Source organism: Oryx dammah, unplaced genomic scaffold (assembly GCF_014754425.2).
Source record: "Oryx dammah isolate SB20612 unplaced genomic scaffold, SCBI_Odam_1.1 HiC_scaffold_27, whole genome shotgun sequence".
Taxonomy (NCBI): domain Eukaryota; kingdom Metazoa; phylum Chordata; class Mammalia; order Artiodactyla; family Bovidae; genus Oryx; species Oryx dammah.
Genome location: NW_024070211.1, coordinates 98,657,738 through 98,676,326, shown reverse-complemented (window position 1 = coordinate 98,676,326; position 18,589 = coordinate 98,657,738). Strand labels below are relative to the sequence as shown.

The following is an 18,589-nucleotide window of genomic DNA, read 5'->3' as shown; positions in this document are numbered from 1 at the left end:
GCCTCCTCTTGCTAATTAGTGGTCCACAGCGGGGCCTGACAAAGCAATGACTAGCACCATCCACTCAAGACTGTTTTCAGAAGATGCTGACTTCCGAAGGAAGCCTCTCAAAGAATGCTAGAGGCAATGTGACGTCAATGTAGCGTTTTGTAAAGTGACTGGGCAGTATGGACCAAGAATTTTTAAAAATGCATTCCATTTAGTTCAATACTTTCACTTCTGGGAACCTGTCGCTCTTGAGAAATCAAATGTATATAAAAATTCCTTAACAGAAATATTCGCATTGGAAGTTCTGGAGACTGGATGCACAACACTGTCAGTGTATGACCAACTTGTACACTTAAAAATGGTTAAGATGGGAACTTGTAACGTGTATTTTATCACAATTAAAGGTCTACAGGCATTTAATAACAAAAACAAAATAAAACATTTTGACTCAATTAAAAAAAACTGAAATATAAATATCTAACAGTAAGAAATTAGTTAAAAATCAATTATAGAATATTGAAACAATGAACATCAAATATCAAGTTCTTCAGGCACACTGGAACACGCTCATGATATAATATTCAGGAAAATGACAGAGAACATGTGGTACTGGGTTTAGGAAGAATTAATTAAAAAAAAAAAAAACCTAGAAAATCAAAACCCTAAGAATGATCCTGTCTCTCCACTGGGATTTCCAAATTTTCTACAATAAACACTCCAGCAGGGTGAGAGAAGGAGGGCCTTGGTAGACATTAACTCATGGTCCAAGAATCAAAGGGCAGAATGACTTCCACTTTACAGCCCGTCAGCTTTGAGGCTTTCCCTTAAAGAAACAGACAGCCTGAGGGGTTTTCAGAACTGCTACATCAGCTCTGTCAACTGAGACAGAACTGGGACTGGAGACAGCAGAGGCGCAAGTACAGCAGTACCCCCATATGTTCCAGGACCCCCCGTGGATGCCTGAAATCACAGAGTACCGAACCCTATATACACTGTGTTTTTTCCTATGCACACATATCTGTGATAAAGTTTAATTTATAAGTGAGGCAAAGTACAAGATCAATGACAATAACAAATAGAATGAGGTCTCTCTCAAAGTATTTTATTGCAGAAATTTAATGTATTTCCCCTCTTACCTAAAGCACTCATCACATGCTGCGGTTGTAACTTGTGCAGTTAGACGTGTGAGAGCAAAACCAGCACAAGTTTTTTTTCCTTCCTCACAATTTCACGTATAGAAAATTCGTTCTTACCGTAGATCTTAGCTACTTCGGCAAACGATTTTTTTTTCTTCTCTTATTAAGTCAAGAACCTTTGCACTTAAAGGAAACATTGCACAGCTTCTCTGCAGCGTGTCTGAACAGTCAGCATCACTACTCTTGAGCTTTGGGTCCATTACTAAGTAAAATAAGGGCTGCTCGAACCCAAGTACTGCAATATCAGAACAGTAGATCTGATGACCAAGGGGACTATGCAGTGACTAATGGGCGGGACACACACAACAGAGAGTCAATTCACATCCCCGGCAGGACAGAGCAAGATTTCATGATGTGATGGCACACAATTTAAAAATTATGAATTGTTTACTTCTGGAATTTTCCATTTAATATTTTTGGACACCAAATGACCAGAAATAACTGAAACCACAGAAAAAGAAGCCATAAATAAGGGGCAATGACTATAATCAGCACTACCCAGTCTCCTCATATATGTGAGGATTAGAAAAGCAATATCACCCACTTTTCCCGATCTGCTGTTTCACCCCATTCACAGCAGCTTTAAAGGTCCCTTCCTGCCTCCTTCTGACTATTTATTCATAATGGGCCCAAAGTGATCTGGGAAAATGTAATCCAAATATAAAGTCACAAAAGATATTACTAATAAACAATCCACAGGAAACGGGTTTTGCTCTTCTCTGAGAGACAAAAGGATGCGTTACAAATATTAATCTAAAAAGGCTTGCAACACCACAGAACTACTTTAGTGGATACTAATCTTTGCTTTCATCACCAGAAAATTTACTTCTCATTTAGCAAAAACAAAAACTTTTAAACAGTACTCAGGAAACTGAATCTTTCAACTAGCAGTGATAAAATATAAATACTGTAGAGCAACGTGAAAGAAGAGTAAATATAACTGGCAATAGAATTGGGACATAAACTCGACCACATGAAGTGCAGAGTCCCATTACATCAAAGTTAATGACATTTTCTCAGCTCCAGGGTTCTCATGACCTAGGAGCTGATCACCAAAGGTACTCGTATACACACCTTCATTATTGATACAGGCTGTGTGGAGTGCCTGTGACAGGAGTTTCTAGTATTTGACTTTTGCTAGAATAATAGTTCCGGTCCAGTAGTTTCTTGATTAGCATCAATTAGTGAAGCTTTTCTGTCTAAACAAGTAAAGCAGGTTTGGTTTTTGGTTGGGTATTTTTGTTTTGGTTTTGCCTTAAACAGAAGAAAGAGAAGGGCAGCTAATCTTACAAATGAGAAGAGAAGTCATGGAGGTAAGTTCAGAGCTAGGTCTGAAAGACTATGTGCTCTTGAAGCACAGCTGGAAAGGGAAAACAGAGGGGATAGAGTAGGTGGGGGGGTGGTTACCTATGGGCTCTGCTCACACACTGTATCTACTGTATCATTAGCAACAACAGTGCTAACTTCTCAAATAGATGGCTATTTTGAAATCCAGTGCACGTTCACAACCATATGTCAACTATTTTTATAGGCAGGTAGAACATTAGGGCTCTGGATAATTTTCCAACAATATGGTTTAAACAGAAGTTTGTGTGTTTAACACTGGAAAAAAATGTTGTTTACTGTCTGATGTATTCTGAGCCCCTGCCACTTTTAAGCAAGCATCTCTGCCCTTGACTTTCCTTTTTGAATTAAAATTACCAAGATAATGAAACCAAATGACCACTGTGAGATATAAGTTTGCTGTTCACATTTAGGCAATTATCAAACACCGCCCCACCAGAGAAGAATGAGCTTAGTGTATTTAATTATCATTTGAACCAAAAGCATCTAATATGGAGAATATTTCCTTCATTCCATTAAAAGATTGAATTTTGCAGAATTAGGTATTCCCTTCCATTTGTAAGGCCTTGCAGAGAACACATTAGCATAAATAAATTTATTCCTATAGAGAAAAAACAAACTTTGAGATATTTTCTCAAAGCCAAAGACAGCTAATTTGGTAAGGACACAGGAGACAAAGTCTTGTCAGGGATTTCTCTGCAGGTTTGCCTGTAGCCTCAATGAGACCCTTCTGGGTCTGATCGTTCTTGCCACACTGCCCAAGCTTGTCATGCCATGCATTGTTACCTGATGTCCCACGAAAATGCCACAAGGTAAGTAAACAGTAATTGTGAAGTGATGAATGTGCTCGCTAACCTTACTGTGGTAATAATTTTGTAATATATATATCAAATCACTACATTATATACCTCAAAGTTACAATGTTATGGGTCAATTATATTTCAGAAAAGCTGGGAAAAAAACATTTTAAAGTCCCATTAAAACTAACCTTGATTTTTTAATCAATAACAATATTTCTGAAATATAGTATGCCCCAGAATTGCTCAGGCGTTCACCAATCTTAGGGCTCAAGAGGCATCAATTCATTTGCAGCAGCACAGACTACAGGAGGGAAACCTCTTGAACCTGGCTTCTATAAATGAGGTACACTTGGAGAAGACATCATGCCTGCCTTCAATTATCAGACATAAGAAGCGTACATACACTAATTCAAGGAAAAAGGACAAATGATGAAGCTAATAAGAATAAAGGCAAAATGCTGTGCACAATTTGTAAAAAGCAGTAATTCCAATGGGGTAACTGGTGAAAGGGACGGTGTGGGAACTGGGATTTGAAACAAGCGAAGAACTCTGACAAAGAGATACAGCGGTGGGGGGAGGGCAAAGAGAAGCAAGAAAGGACATTCCAGGAATTTCCCCAAATACTGATAAACAGGTCAAATTCCTTGGCACAGGAAATCACTTCATACCAAAAGGTTTCCAAGTTCCAGCTAATGACTGGATTGTAAACAATGCTGTCCAAAATAAGAAAGTTCTATAACAACAAAAGATTTTTGGACAATCACCAACTCACAGCACCAATGCTAACATTCAGAGCTTACGGTTTACCTTAATTTTACACCCCCCTTCAAACTGCAAATATCCACTACATGATTTAGAAATAATGCATATAACATATTGAGGAAATTAGAAAAACAGATGCCAACTTCACAGTCCCAGGGCATAGTTTAGATCAACTCCAAACACGTCTATTGTGTAAATGCAAACAATTCTTACACTGGCATATGGTCAATAAGGCCCCAGTTTATCTTGCCCTCAGTAAACAAATACTCAGAAAACCTAAAAGAAGATCAAAGAACTTTTATAACTCCAGGTATCAGCATCTTGGCAAGGCTTTCCTCACATCTGATTAAAGTTAGGTAACATTTGGGTTTTTACTGGTAAAGTAAAATGCAAAAAGTTACTAATAAAAAGTGAAGCTAAAATACTTCAAATAATCTATAAGTCCCTTGTCCTACCACTTCAAAGTCTGAATTTTCACCAACAATTAAATTTTATAGCTGTTCAAATGCTGGATGATGTAATCAAGGAAAATACATCAGTATATAATGCTAAGCAGTAATAAACAGACTGTTGTCAGATTACACTTGCCAAAATCCATAACCTTGTAAACATACCACAGCAAGTTTAGATTATAGCATTTCTCTAATTTGTGAACAAGAAAACAAAACTGTTGGTTAACGTTAATATTGATAACACCAATCTTTGTAAAAGTCTAGTCTGGGCAATCAATGTGGTTTATAGATAGGTTGAACTAAAGAAATCAATCTATCCAAATAATCTTTTTTTTTTTTTAAGATCTCCTTCCAGAAGTTACCATAACAAAGAATAAAAACGTTCTGCTGAAAGATTTCTTGTAGGCACTAGCTTTGCCTAATTCCAACATATTCACTACTCATATAACCAAGAAGTCAGTTAGGGGACTCGTTTACCTGGGGACTTTTTGGTTGACCTTGACGGCACAGAGTGAGACTGTCGGGGCAGCAGAGGTGATGAAGGCAGAGACATGGAGACGCCTTTAGCCAAGCTCACCCTGTAGGCATCCTCTGCCACTGGAAGGCTGCTCACAGGAAACTCACTGCCATGGCCAGGCGGCAGGACTGGAGAGGAAGTCTCTGGACCAAAGTCGCCTCCTGGAGTGGAGAGAGAAAACCTTAGGTTAAGCCACAGATGCAAGTTTAATTCCTAAGAACTACATTCTTAGAATTCCAATATGCCATATGTGTGTGTTGAATTTTTTTTTTTAATGATTTTTTTAAAAAGGATTCTCTCTCATCCCATCCACTTCACACTCCCCAGGGCGGACCCACCATCCTAAAACTCAGCCAGCCCAAACCCTTAGTCATGAAACTGGAACCGTGGCTCATTGATGAAGCAGGTTCTCCTCAATACTCAGCCCTTCAATGAACTTAAGGACAGACAGGCTTACTATCAAGAAATTAAACATTTTAAGGCACATATATTTTTAAAAATGCAGAGAATGCAATTAAAAAGAGAACACAGGGAAGGCAATATGTCGGCTAGAACCAGAACCTCTGAAAAAAATACAACCAGTCCTCAAGTACATAGATGTTATGCTTTCCTCTTCGACACCAGGCATATACCAAGAAGCAACTGAGATGGTGCAAGAAGAGATAAATTATTTTCCTGATGATCAAAAGAGCATCTTCAAGCTTTGAATTATATACAGCAAAACTAGAAAGGTACAGAAAGTTTTCCACAAGCTAACTTGTCTCTCTGACAGAAGTTATCCAACTGGTCCTTACCATGCCTTTCTGATTCCAAAAACCAAAGCCTGGATTTGAACTTACACCATTTATTTAGCCAGGTGGGAACTAAGTTTTTGCGGATCTTTACACACAACACTCAAAAAGGATGCAACCTTGTCAAGTCCCCAAAGGCTTCACTGTACTTGTTTTTCACATCAGGAGGCATGACGAAGTAGAGTTACTCCCTCCACAGACCAGGAGGGAGTAGGGAGGGGAAGAGTTTAAAAAGGGCAAACATGCTCAAGCACTGCTTTCAAAGGCACCTCAACACCAGCAGAGCTGTGAACAGAAAAGCCACAGGTTCCACAAGGCGTAAGCTGGCACCATCAGAAAGTAATTTCAGTCTCAGCTGGGCTAGCTATGCTTGAAAAGGTTTTAATAAAGTTGGGGAACTAACTATCCAAACGACCTATATTTGAAGAAATGACAAGAGTGACCAGGAGACTCTCACAAGAATTTTCAAAAACAAGAACATTATGCAAACATGTAAGACAAATAACGTTCTTGTCCATGAGGAAGGTAAGCATGCGGGCCGGAGTTAATGGAGATCCTTACCTCCTAAGTCCCACTGAAGGCCAATACCCCCTCCTCTTGCAAGCCCTGCCCACCCTGCTTCCAGAGTCTGCATTGTAAGATACCACCAGCACCAGTTCCCATGACCCAGGAGCTAGTCTCACACCAACACAGGCCTGCAAGAAATCTTTCAAAAACCACCTCCTTGACGTCTTAAGGGCATGAAGCTTCCCAGTTGTCTCCCCTTCAACAGTGTGGTGATGGAACAGATCTTAAGGCAGAACAGGAGATGCGCCACAACACCAGCTCCCCTTGGGGCTGGGTCACCATGCTGAGACTTGAAGGGACAGCTGTTTGCTCTGGTCCAATATCAGGCTCGCATGATCAGTCCCGCCACCACATTGGTCTCATCTTAGGAGGGCAAACAGGTGCTGTGCCTTCAAGAATGATACCTGGTCACCTGATTCCTGGTTTGGCCAGAAACCCCCCAAAGACAGACAAGAACATGGAAAGCACTAAGGCCACACACAGCCCAGGGAGTTACATACATAGGATGTGGAGGGCTTGAAGAGGCAACACTGGTTTTCCATGAGGTTTGAAGAGAGCTACCCTGCCCTCAGACTGCCCTTGCACTGCCAAGACCACCAGCCTGGATACCCAAATGGCTATGGGGTGGCCTGATGGGAGCAGGCACTGTCTCTTCCTACTCACACACAAGTATCTCCGACTGAAAACAAACAAGCCCCAGATTTCAAGTCACCTCATCTAGATGAGGGCACAATGAGGGAGAGATGCATCTATTACAACAACACCAGAAATAAAACTGTAAGCTGATTACCAAGAAAGCATTTATTTTCTTAAATACTTAGAATTTTTCAATGTGATACAAGAAGAAATTGGAGATTGAGGGGTAAAACAGAATTAAAGTGTTTCCTAATGACAAATTCTGCCCATAAACTTTGTTTATATCAAGCAAAGCAAATATTTTCATTAACTGCAAGTCTGGTGGGGATGGGTTTCCAAAGAAAGCCATAACCATGAGGACCTTCGGCCTTCGGAGCAGCTGTGCTCCAGTACTTTGATTTTATGTGGTCTGCAATAAAACGGGACTTAGAGATGGGGCTGCGGGAGGGAAGGTTTCTATTTCAAGTTTACTTTGACATCTCACCATAACATAGTCCCAAACACGCTGTTCTGTTGGTTTGTTTTTAAGACACAATTAAAGATCCCTAACTTCCAGCCTCCTTTCATCACAAAAGCACAAAGCAGAGAAAGCAGCTTTATGTATGAACAGGAGGCACATCCATTGGCTAAGAGGCTGGAGACAGCACTTGGAGTCTGGTGCTTTAACTGCATCAGACAAGGGGTTCAGGTCAAAGTCAGTCCAAGAGCATCACAAGGATGCCTACGCAGGTGCCAGAAAGAGAAAGTCTCTTAGGGGCATCCACAGGACTATACAATACTGGTCCTAGGCAACATGACACCAGAAATTCTCGGGTTGATTTAACATTCCCCAGCAGATGTTTAAAGAGGTTTAAGAGGAATTAAAAACATTTCACTGCAACAACCAGTACGGCAGGCACATTTCTTTTTAGCCTTGAAAAGATGTTTTTCTTTTAACTGTGACCTATTTTATTCCATACCTCAATTAAGTGACAGGAAGCACACCTCAATTAAGTGACAGGAAGCACACCTCAATCCCCCTTCCTGTTGCTGAAGCAAGAATGCCCAGGCCAGGTAGTTTGATGCATCCTCTCCAGGGTAGGAAAACCACATTATCAACCACCCGTGACTTACCAGCCCTCCTCCAGTTCCCCTGGCAGGTGTTTCCCATTTATTCACCATGGACACTCACATCCACCCCAACATGCTTTCACTCTCAGAGACCATCTAATCCAATCACATGAATTCACAGACAAGATGCCAGGGCATAGGGGCTAACCGTAAAAACCAAGGTAAAGGCTCAGTTCAGTTCAGTTCAGTCACTCAGTTGTGTCCAACTCTTTGTGACTTCATGAATCACAGCACACCAGGCCTCTCTGTCCATCACCAACTCCCGGAGTTCACCCAAACCCATGTCCATTGAGTCGGTGATACCATCCAGCCATCTCATCCTCTGTTGTCCCCTTCTCCTCCTGCCCTTAATCTTTCCCAGCATCAGGGTCTTTTCAAACAAGTCAGCTCTTTGCATCAGGCGGCCAAAGGACTGGAGTTTCAGCTTCAACATCAGTCCTTCCAATGAACACCCAGGACTGGTCTCCTTTAGGATGGGCTGGTTGGATCTCCCTGCCGTCCAAGGGACTCTCAAGAGTCTTCTCCAACACCACAGTTCAAAAGCATCAATTCTTCAGTACTCAGCTTTCTTCACAGTCCAACTCTCACATCCATACATGACCACTGGAAAAACCATAGCCTTGACTAGATGGACCTTTGTTGGCAAAGTAATATCTCTGCTTTTCAACATACTATCTAGGTTGGTCATAACTTTTCTTCTAAGGAGTAAGCGTCTTTTAATTTCATGGCTGCAGTCACCATATGCAGTGATTTTGGAGCCCAGAAAAATAAAGTCTGACACTGTTTCCACTATTTCCCCATCTATTTGCCATGAAGTGATGGGACCGGATGCCATGATCTTTGTTTTCTGAATGCTGAGCTTCAAGCTAACCTTCTCACTCTCCTCTTTCACTTTCATCAAGAGGCTCTTTAGTTCCTCTTCACTTTCTGCCATCAGGGTGCTGTCTTCTGCGTATCTGAGGTGACTGACCCTTCTCCCGGCAATCTTGATTCCTAGAACTCCCAAAGTCCCCCCAAGTGGCTGTCTCATGCTCTAACACACTCACTACTCTACATATTCAAGAACTTAGACTTTTAAAAAAAGGAAGTACTCAAAATAGACATAGTTTTAAATGAGTTGATTCTATACAGGGTTAGCACATTTTTTGCAACAGAAGTTTAGGCTTTGCGAGTCGCATAGGGTCTCGGCCATTCATACATACATACACACACACAAACACACACACACACACACCCCTTTTCTTATTTTAAAATCACCAACTCTGAGTTTCAAAAATAAAAGACCAGAAAGGGCATGAGGGTATAAGGTTCTTCCTGTTTGTAATACATATAAGCAAATATCCATATATATATATATATATGTAGTAAATAAAAGCAAATACACACACATATATTCTTTCACACATTAAAACTAAATCCAAGTAATAGTTTGCAAAGATAATAGAATTATCAAAGGGGATAAAGTCATCCAATAAGGCTTTAATTGGCAGAAATAGCTTTTGATAATAGTTCTTTAATTTTTTTCCACTATTACAGACTGTGAAAAAGGATTTAAACTCATAATGGAAGAAAATGCAAACCTGGGAGATGATGAATGTTTAAAGGCAGCTGTGCAGAATGGCCATGTCCAGCACTAGAGATTAAAGTACATGGAGTGCAGGATTAGGGAAGGATTTTAAAAAACGAGGGCAACAAAGCCAGGGAGATGAAAGTAAAAGTGCATTTCTGAAAAGAGAAGACCTGAGAAAGGCAAGACTGAGCTTAGACATTCAGGTAAATAGGTCTGCAGATGCAGGAAATCAGATTTCCATTTATTGTGCCATTGAAGTGGCAAGCTGGAGGAGGGGGGAATGGAAGCTTAGAATAGAAAATAGAAAAGATGTTCTGTTTACCCAGTTCCAGAACACAGGACTGGTGTAATATGTTTAACTAGGGCATTAAATGTGTTAGGGCATCTTTTGTGCAGCGCCTGCCCAGGAGTGCACTCATGTTTCTTAACCGTATCTTCCATCATAAGGCTTTGTATTCATATGACATGTATATTTACAGAAACCTAGAAAATTGGAAAAGATTTCCTCCCACAAGATCCAATATCATTTTTGGAACCTTGAGAAGTCTCTCTCTGAAAGCTCTTTAAACCATTTTACATCTTATAGGATGTCCCAAGCATCGAGCCAGAGCTGACTGTTAATGTGCATTTTCAAAAAGAAAGATTAATGTATTCAAGAAAGCAATTTTCCAAAACATTCTTCACACAGTCATGACTAATTCTCAAACAATAGCGCTAAAAGGCAACAAAGCCGCTAACCACAGAACAAAGAAAAATCTGGTCAATAGGACAAGTTTACCCTTTTGTCTTCAAAACTCCAGAGGGTTCTGAAGAGAGCTCAGTGAGGACTATCCTCACAGCTTTATTCTTAATACTCGAGAGTCACAGAACCAAATGTACTTTATCTAGAGAGAGATGAGTAACAGACTAGTGTTTCCTCTCAAATTGTCAAAGTTTCCCTTCAAAGCAGGCATGTCACCCTGCAAGGAAGTCTGAACTTCTAAGAATATGTATATGACCTCAGAAACACGTCAACTCCCAAGCCCCAGAGGGGTGCACTGTAACAGAATAATTACTTTTTTAGATGTTACTATGTGTTAGGACAAGGTTTCAGGCACTTTATATCACTGTAACCACCTCAGGAAGCAGGTACAGGCTGCCCTGGTGGCTCAGTGGTAAAGAATCCACCTGCAATGCAGAAGACCCAGGTTCAATCCCTGGGTCAGAAAGATTCCCTAGAGGAGGGCATGGCAACCCACTCCACTATGTTTGCCTGGAAAATCACACAGAGGAGCCGGGTGTGCTACAGTCCATGGGCTTGTGAAAGAGTTGGACACAACTTGGCGACTAAACCATCTCCAGCAGAAAGGAGTTGCTAGTGTTACGTCCATCCTTCAACAAGGAAACTGAGGCTCAGAAAGAAACAAGAATCTTGATCAAGGACACCAGCAAACGGCAAAGTCAGGTCCGAAGCCAGGCAGTCCAATCTAGAGTCCATTCTCTTGGTCCTGTTCCCCTAAGAAAAGGCTATTGAGATAAGCCCTTCCACCATGTGTTGTTTAGTATACTTAACGGGAAACGCCAAAAATAGTCTATGTAGGTCTACACGCAGTGCCGGGCCATGGTGAGAAGAAATTCGTCCCTTCATCTATTTTCACTCTTCGTGCTGGCTGTTTAATTAGCTCCAGCACTCCTGGAACACTCCATTTGGGAGGCACCCAGGCCCAGGCATCATTAATTTCCTTTCTGTCACACTTTATGCTGTCACCATACAGGCAAAGTGGATCCGAGAGAGATGTTTAGTCATCAAGCACCCTAAATAGTTTCTTCTCATTTCACTTTGTACTGTAAATGCATTAAATCTTGTAGCCTCTGGGCCTGCAGTCTCTGCCCAGGATGGAGGCACTGATTGCCATTCCCACCACACAGGACACAGAATCCTGCCACTCTGCCAGGCCGGGTGATGAAGGGGGCAGTGGGGCAGTTGTAGCCAAAAGCAACCTGGCTTCTGGGTTCATCTTAAATCTGCATAGATTCATTATTCTACATCTCCAGCATTCCCCATGGGTCCTGTCTAAAACTCCATACTTGGATTCTCAGATTTGCCAGGCCCACTGCACACACCCGGAGCAGCAGTTCCCAGCTCTCCTCGCTGCCTCACAGAAGGGAGCTCAGGCCCTCACGGAGGAGGCCACGGGGAGCAGTCAGGGGCTCCGCACGCACCGGCAAGAGCAAGCTCCCCACGTGATTCTCAGGTGCACGCAGGAGGGAGAACCACTGAAGACGGAGAGACCACAAGAAAGGAGACAGAAAGATCTGAAAAGTCCGTGCTCCTATTACAAGATGGGGGGGTGCTGGGAGGGAATGAAAAGGAAAACACACTCGAGGGCATAGACCATCGTGCGGATGATTAAATAAAGGTTCCCATTATTCACAATGTGAATGCTCCAGTGTGTGTGTATACACACGTGTAGCACACAGTGTATGCTTACATGATATACACGTGTACATAATGTAAACATACACACTTGTACACGCATGGCAGGTCTCTAAGGAGGACACACAGCAACCAAGTGCAGTGGATGCTCCGGGAACAGGAACTGCCCAGCTGGGAGCCCGGATGGGAGGTAAATACACTTTTAACTGGTTTATATTTTTTTTCTATGTGCATATGCTTCCTCTAAATATTTTAAATTTTCATCCTTAGGATTGAGACAGGGGTGGATATGAAGATCTTAAGTCTAACAGGGCCACGCACCACAGCTTAACTTGGTAAGTGGCAGAGCTGAAGTTTCATCCCATAAAGACTGCTCCGAGTGACAGTGGACGTGCTTGACAGGTGGATGCAGGACAGGGGACTAAGGAGAGCCCTGTGCCCTGCCCCGAAGGGAGTCAGATTCTTGGCAGCTCCCATCGTGTAGCACATGTCTCCTCTCTCCTCATCCTTCACCCTGGCTACTCCATGCCCTAGTCATCTCTGCTGCTGCGGGTGGAGTGTGGGCATGCTCGTGGATGCAGCTCACAGGATAATCCAAAGCCCTAGGGAAACACTGGTCTTCCCAGGTGGCTCAGTGGTAAAGAACCCGCCTGCAAATGCAAGAACCGCAGGTTTGACCCCTGGTCAGGGACGATCCCCTGGAGAAGGAAACGGCAAGCCACTCCAGTATTCTTGCCTGGAGAATCCCATGAACAGAGGAGCCTGGTGGACTACAGTCCACGGGGTTGCAAAGAGTCAGAAACAACTGAGTGACTAAATAACAACAGGGAAACATGAGGTCTGCCAGGGATAGGGCAGGATGAGGGGAAGGAAGCCTGGGGGTCTGTTAGGTGGTGGGTAGGGGAATAAGCAGAGGCTAAAAAAGGATAGGCATGAGGCAGGACAGGACCAAAGAGCCCAGAGGTAAAAGGAAGAGGGAGCAGCCCATAGCGGAGTTGGGTGGAGGCGGAACACAGGCAGGAAAAGCACGAATTCCTTCTCCAGGGATCTTCCCAAGCCAGGGATGAAACCTGGGCCTCCGGCACTGCAGGCAGATTTTCTACGGCCGAGCCATGGGGGAAACCCTAACCTAGTGTGACCTCAGTTTAATTTGACTGCATCTACAAAGACCCTACTTCCAAATAAGGCCACTTTCACAGCCATCAAGTACTAGGACTTCAACACTTGCTTTTCAAAGGGACACAATACCAAGAGCCAATAAGCCAAAAAAGCAGTATCTTTTAATCCTGAGGGAGCAAAGAGCATGACCAAACCTCATAAAGCCAAACCAAGTTTTCTATTAAGTGTAGTATCAACCAAACAAATTTTCAGATACCTGTTAAGGCTCAGAAAACGCACAGCCCATTTATCCTTTTTGAGGAAGAAGTTAACTTAAAAATCAAAATCAACTACTCAACAGTGGGGACACTATGACTGGAAGGAAAAGAGCAATAAACTATAACTCAAGCCCAGCCTTCAAACACCTCACTCAACTATCCCTCTTCAGCTTCCATTCCCTTTTCATTCAGGAAATGTGTTTCTCGAACCATATCCTTCATCCCACGGTGCAGAAAGAATCTCTTACTTTATCTGGTGACCTCTTAAAACAATAGTGCCTTGTGCCAGAACTGGCTAAAAATGGCTAGCAGTTTTTACATGATAGTGACACTGGGCAGAGAAAGCTCTCTTTACTGCTCCCCACCAACACCCTACCCCAAACAAGAAGAGTATCACAGACCACCACCACGACCACTTTCGTTGCCAAGGAACTGAGATTACAAAAAAAGAAAAATACAAGTTTACCACGTGATCATTTTTTCAAACACCCGGGATTAACATTTAAGCTAGTGTACACAATTTTGTACATGTCATATGACAATAGGAAAATAATATACACCACCAAAAATGAGAAGTAAATTTAATAAAATGTTGATGGTGGTTACTCCTAAGAGAGTGAGAAGTATCGATGTTTTTTTCCCCTTCCTTTTACATTTTACGATTGATGTATGTTCTGACACTTTTATAATTAGAATGCTTTGTAAGATAAAACACACTTTTCCAGTAAACATTTATGTGAAACATAAATTTGTATCTATCTTCTTTTACTTACAGAGGTTTCCCAGCGAAAAGCCCCTCCACTGGATACCTGTCAAGCCTCTGTCCTCATGAGTTCCCTTCTTCAAGAAGGAGGGCTCACTTTTCCTTTATCCAGCCTCTTCTAACCATGTCCACTGGTTTTACTTAACCTACCAGGCTGACCTGCCCCAACTATCCACAGTCGTCATTCTCCCAGGTTTTACTGATGGGGATGGTCCTCCTTGTTGACCTACTTGTTCCCACAGTGAAGTTCTGGACTGGCTTCCTATAACAGACCTCATGTTGTCCAAGATCCAGTTCCTGACCCTATACAGTTGACCCTTAAAGACGGTTGGTTGAACTGAACAGGTCCACTTACAGATTTTTTTTTTTTAGCAGTATAATATCGGTATTATGCAATCTGTGGTTGGTTGAATGCATGGATGAGAAATTGCATATTCAGAGGAACCATGTAGATGGAGGGATAACTATAAACTACATGCAGAATTTCAACATCAAAGAGGGTCATGACAGCACCCTTCCAGGCTGTTCAGAGGTCAACTGTATAAAGTAGTCAAAAGGAACTTCAAGGTGCTGGCTCTGTTTATATCTTTCTCTGCTTTTAACTCCCAAGTTCCAACCAATGAATCCTTCCCCCTTCACATAAAACTGCAACCTGAATATACCCTCTTATTTGTAATGACATGGAGAACTCTGCTTTATACACAGAACTTTCTTGAGAGCGTCGGGGGGCTGTGACCGAAGAATGATGAGGGTAAGACCACCACCTCCACGTCCCACATCTGTGTGACAGCACCCCGGACCTGTGCCAGAAGGCAGCCCTGGGGACTGCCCTGGCACACTGGAGCAGCTCCTAAAGCCATGCTCTGCCTCAGTTACACACCTTGTACTGCGGTAGCTACCGGAACTCACTCACCCTAAAGCGTCGTATTAAGCACCCAGATAACACATCAGTATTTACAAGTTTTCTGTTTTAATTCTGTGTCGGTGTTCACTGAATGTATCTGCTCTAATGATGAAGATGATTAAGCTAGCTATTATTAAGATCTTACTTGATGTACCAGACCCCCTGCTAAGCATTTTATACCCATTAGCTAATTTATTCAACCTATTCCATCGGAAGTAAATGCTGCCATTATCCCCAGTTACAGATGAGGACACTAAGGCTTAGGGAGGCTAAGCAGGTTGTCTGTAAGTGGCAGGTCCAGATGTGAACACACGGAATCCTCAATCACAGCATTGCCCTGGCCTGCCTCCCCAACCCCTGCAGATTCCCTGACCGAGCTGCAGATGGAGCGTGGAGCGCTGCTTGGTGCTGAAGATTTTCTGACTATCATTCACTGACAGTTTAGCAAGTCATGTCCCTCTGAATGATAATCATCAGGAACATTCTGTCAGATTGGACATGCTGACATTTTGAGGGTGGAAAAATAAGTGGAGGGGAAAAGACTTTTAGAACAGTACCATAACCAGTATACCACCCCCTCACTGACTACTCAAATCCAAACCCTGGCAGTCCCCTGTCAGCAGAGCTGTCTGCCAAGAGCCCTCGTTACAAGAGCAAGGGCGAGTAGAGAGAGCAGTACCATGCATCCTGCTTCAACTCCTTACAAGGAAAGTGGGATCTATAAACATTTGGGGGAAAATGCCTCAAAGTTTCCAGGCAGCATTTAAACTTTCTCCCCCACAAACAGATTAAAAATGCAATGCAACCAACTCAGTACAAATTCTAGAAAGCAGCAGAATAAATCAATTGCGTACGTGTGGCTATTTATCACGATCCCTTTCAGGCCTGTATTGGGGCACAGGGAATAGGGGAGAGAATGAGATGACTTTTCACTCTCTGCCTCTGTCATTTTATTTGCTGTCTTCCTGCGGCATCATTAGCACCATCACCAAAACCACGACAAAAAAGAAAGAAAGAGAAAAAAGCATTGCTTAGTTTTTGAAGCAGCAGCCTCAATGACATGTCTGGTAAAATATCTTAGCAACAATGTCAATATTGTCTCACCACAGCTAACCATATTAACATTCCACTCTAATCATGATTTCTCAAATATAAAATGGAACTTGCATTATTCACTTCATTCATTCTCTGAGTATCAGTCGGGGAGTGGGGGGACAGTTTTCTAACAATTTTGATAAAGCTGCATGAAAAATGAATACAACATTGTAAATCAACTATAACAATCAATTCAAATAAATGTCTGTCTATCCTGGGATAAACCATAATGGAAAAGAATATAAAAAAGAATGCATATATATATATATACATATACATTAATATGTACACCAGAACTTAACACATTATAAATCAACCATACTTCAATTAAAAATAATTCAACATCAAAATTATATTCAATGCTATTCAGTTTTGTGTATCTAACCTGCAAGTATGAGAATAAGCAAGTGTTGATGAGCAACTGGCATAAACACAAGGACCATACTGACAAATTACTTTGATCAAATCCCATCCCTTGTTATTTCTGTAATGGAATGCTTTCACTCATCTGTTTGTATATCTGTATTTCAAATTCATTTTTATAGGGCTGCCAGGACCGGTTTACTAGATAATGGAGGAGCTCCTTTTCCTAGGAATTTTCAAAGTCACAAACATATACTTCTGTCACGGCTGGCTGGGGCTGGCTCTGCAGAGACACAGGAACAAATGGCATGCCAGTGGCTCCCAAGCCTGGCTGACCATTCAAAAACCATTTTAAAAACATTACAGAAGCTTGGTCCCACTGCTGGTGAGTGATTGACTAGGTCTGGTGGGAATTTGAATCACAAGTGCCCTCAATGAACTAGCCAGGTTTAGAAATCCCAGCACTAGGGCCTTCTCTGCCAAATCTGAGGAGAATACACAATCTCTTAGGTAGAACCCTTCGAAAGCACACAGATTCTCTTCACAGAATGCTGGTGGCAGATCCTTGCTGTTCAGATCTCACATTCCTCCCCCTTCTCCCTCCTTGCAAACACATGCCATCCCAGACGTTTACAGCAGCTGACCCAGAGCACTCCACCAGGGCCAGGCCTGCTACACAGCTCTCTCCTCCTGCACCAGATGGAATGGCCAGAGCCACGTCTGCCACACAGATAAGGAATGGAGAAGACAAAAATAATCTGAGATGCCACTGTTTACTAATGCCAAAAGGAGAGAGTCAAGGGGCAGAAACAAAGAAGCCAGAAGTGTACAGAAATTACCATAAATTATAATAAGAGCCACCATTTATAAAATGCTTACAGTGGTCCAGACACTGTTCCAAGTACTCAACTCACCAAATCCTCAGGATGATCAACAACCCTCTGAGGCAGATGCTGTAATCATGCCCATTTTACAGATGCAAAAATGTAAACAGTGAGGTTAGGCAACTTGACCTGGGAGCTGAACCTATGCAACCGGTTCCTATACTGTCCTGAACCTAAAGTTTTGGAGACAAACTGGATTCAAATCCTAGCTCCTTCACTTAGCAACTGTGCAGTCTTAACCTAGTTATTTTATCTCTACTGATAAGTTACTGTTTATACAAGTTTGTCACACTGTCTAATACACAGTTAAACATTCAAAAAGCAACCTTTATTAGTACTGCCATATTTTGCCCCAGGGGTTTCACTTCCTAGTTTTTTTCAATATTGAAGATGAAAAATATCTCACTACTCCCTCACAACATCTGAGTATCAAAAAACTCATTATATAAATTTAAATATCTGTATATTTTATTTCCTTGCTAAATAGGCATTTTCCAAAACCAGAAACAAACGTGAAAGCAAAACAAATGTCTTCATCATCATGATGCCTGTTTTAAAAAAAAATCATTTCATTTGACTTTCATAATTATTCTATGACACCGATAGAGATTGTTACCTTCATTTTATAGGCAAGAAAATTGAGGTTCAGAAAAATGAAGCAATTTGTTCAAAGAGAACTAGTAGGTACATTCAAACTGGAACGCTTACCTAAGCTTCCTGAAGACAAACCTGTGCTTATCCATCTTTAAGATGCTGCTTCCATAAATCAGAAGAGATCTGAAGTACTGTTTGGGAGCCCAATAGCCATGGTAACAATTTAATGGATAGTGGGGGTAGGGGGTGGGGGTGGAAACCAGAATTTCTAATCTTCAGACTCTTAGCGCTAAGGATATAGCTCTAAGAGATTTAATCAGATTAGCAGCATCAAAACTCTCACATGAAGCAGGGAAAGAAAGCCGATCTCCCTGAAATAATGACTTATAACCTCAGTCAGTTTTCAATACTGAACTTACAGAATTAAAACAAAATCCTTCCCTTAATCCTGTCAAAAATGG

General features: G+C 41.9%; 1 protein-coding gene across 3 annotated transcripts in view; it reads right to left on the bottom strand.

Moving 5' to 3' along the window:
* TANC1 (tetratricopeptide repeat, ankyrin repeat and coiled-coil containing 1) overlaps positions 1–18,589 on the bottom strand; it is a 242,270-nt gene that overhangs the window by 127,459 nt on the left and 96,222 nt on the right. For all 3 annotated transcript variants that reach the window (XM_040229144.1, XM_040229146.1, XM_040229145.1), the window contains exon 4: positions 5,020–5,220. In XM_040229144.1, coding sequence (XP_040085078.1) covers positions 5,020–5,220 — 201 coding nt within the window. The remainder of the gene's footprint in view (positions 1–5,019; positions 5,221–18,589) is intronic.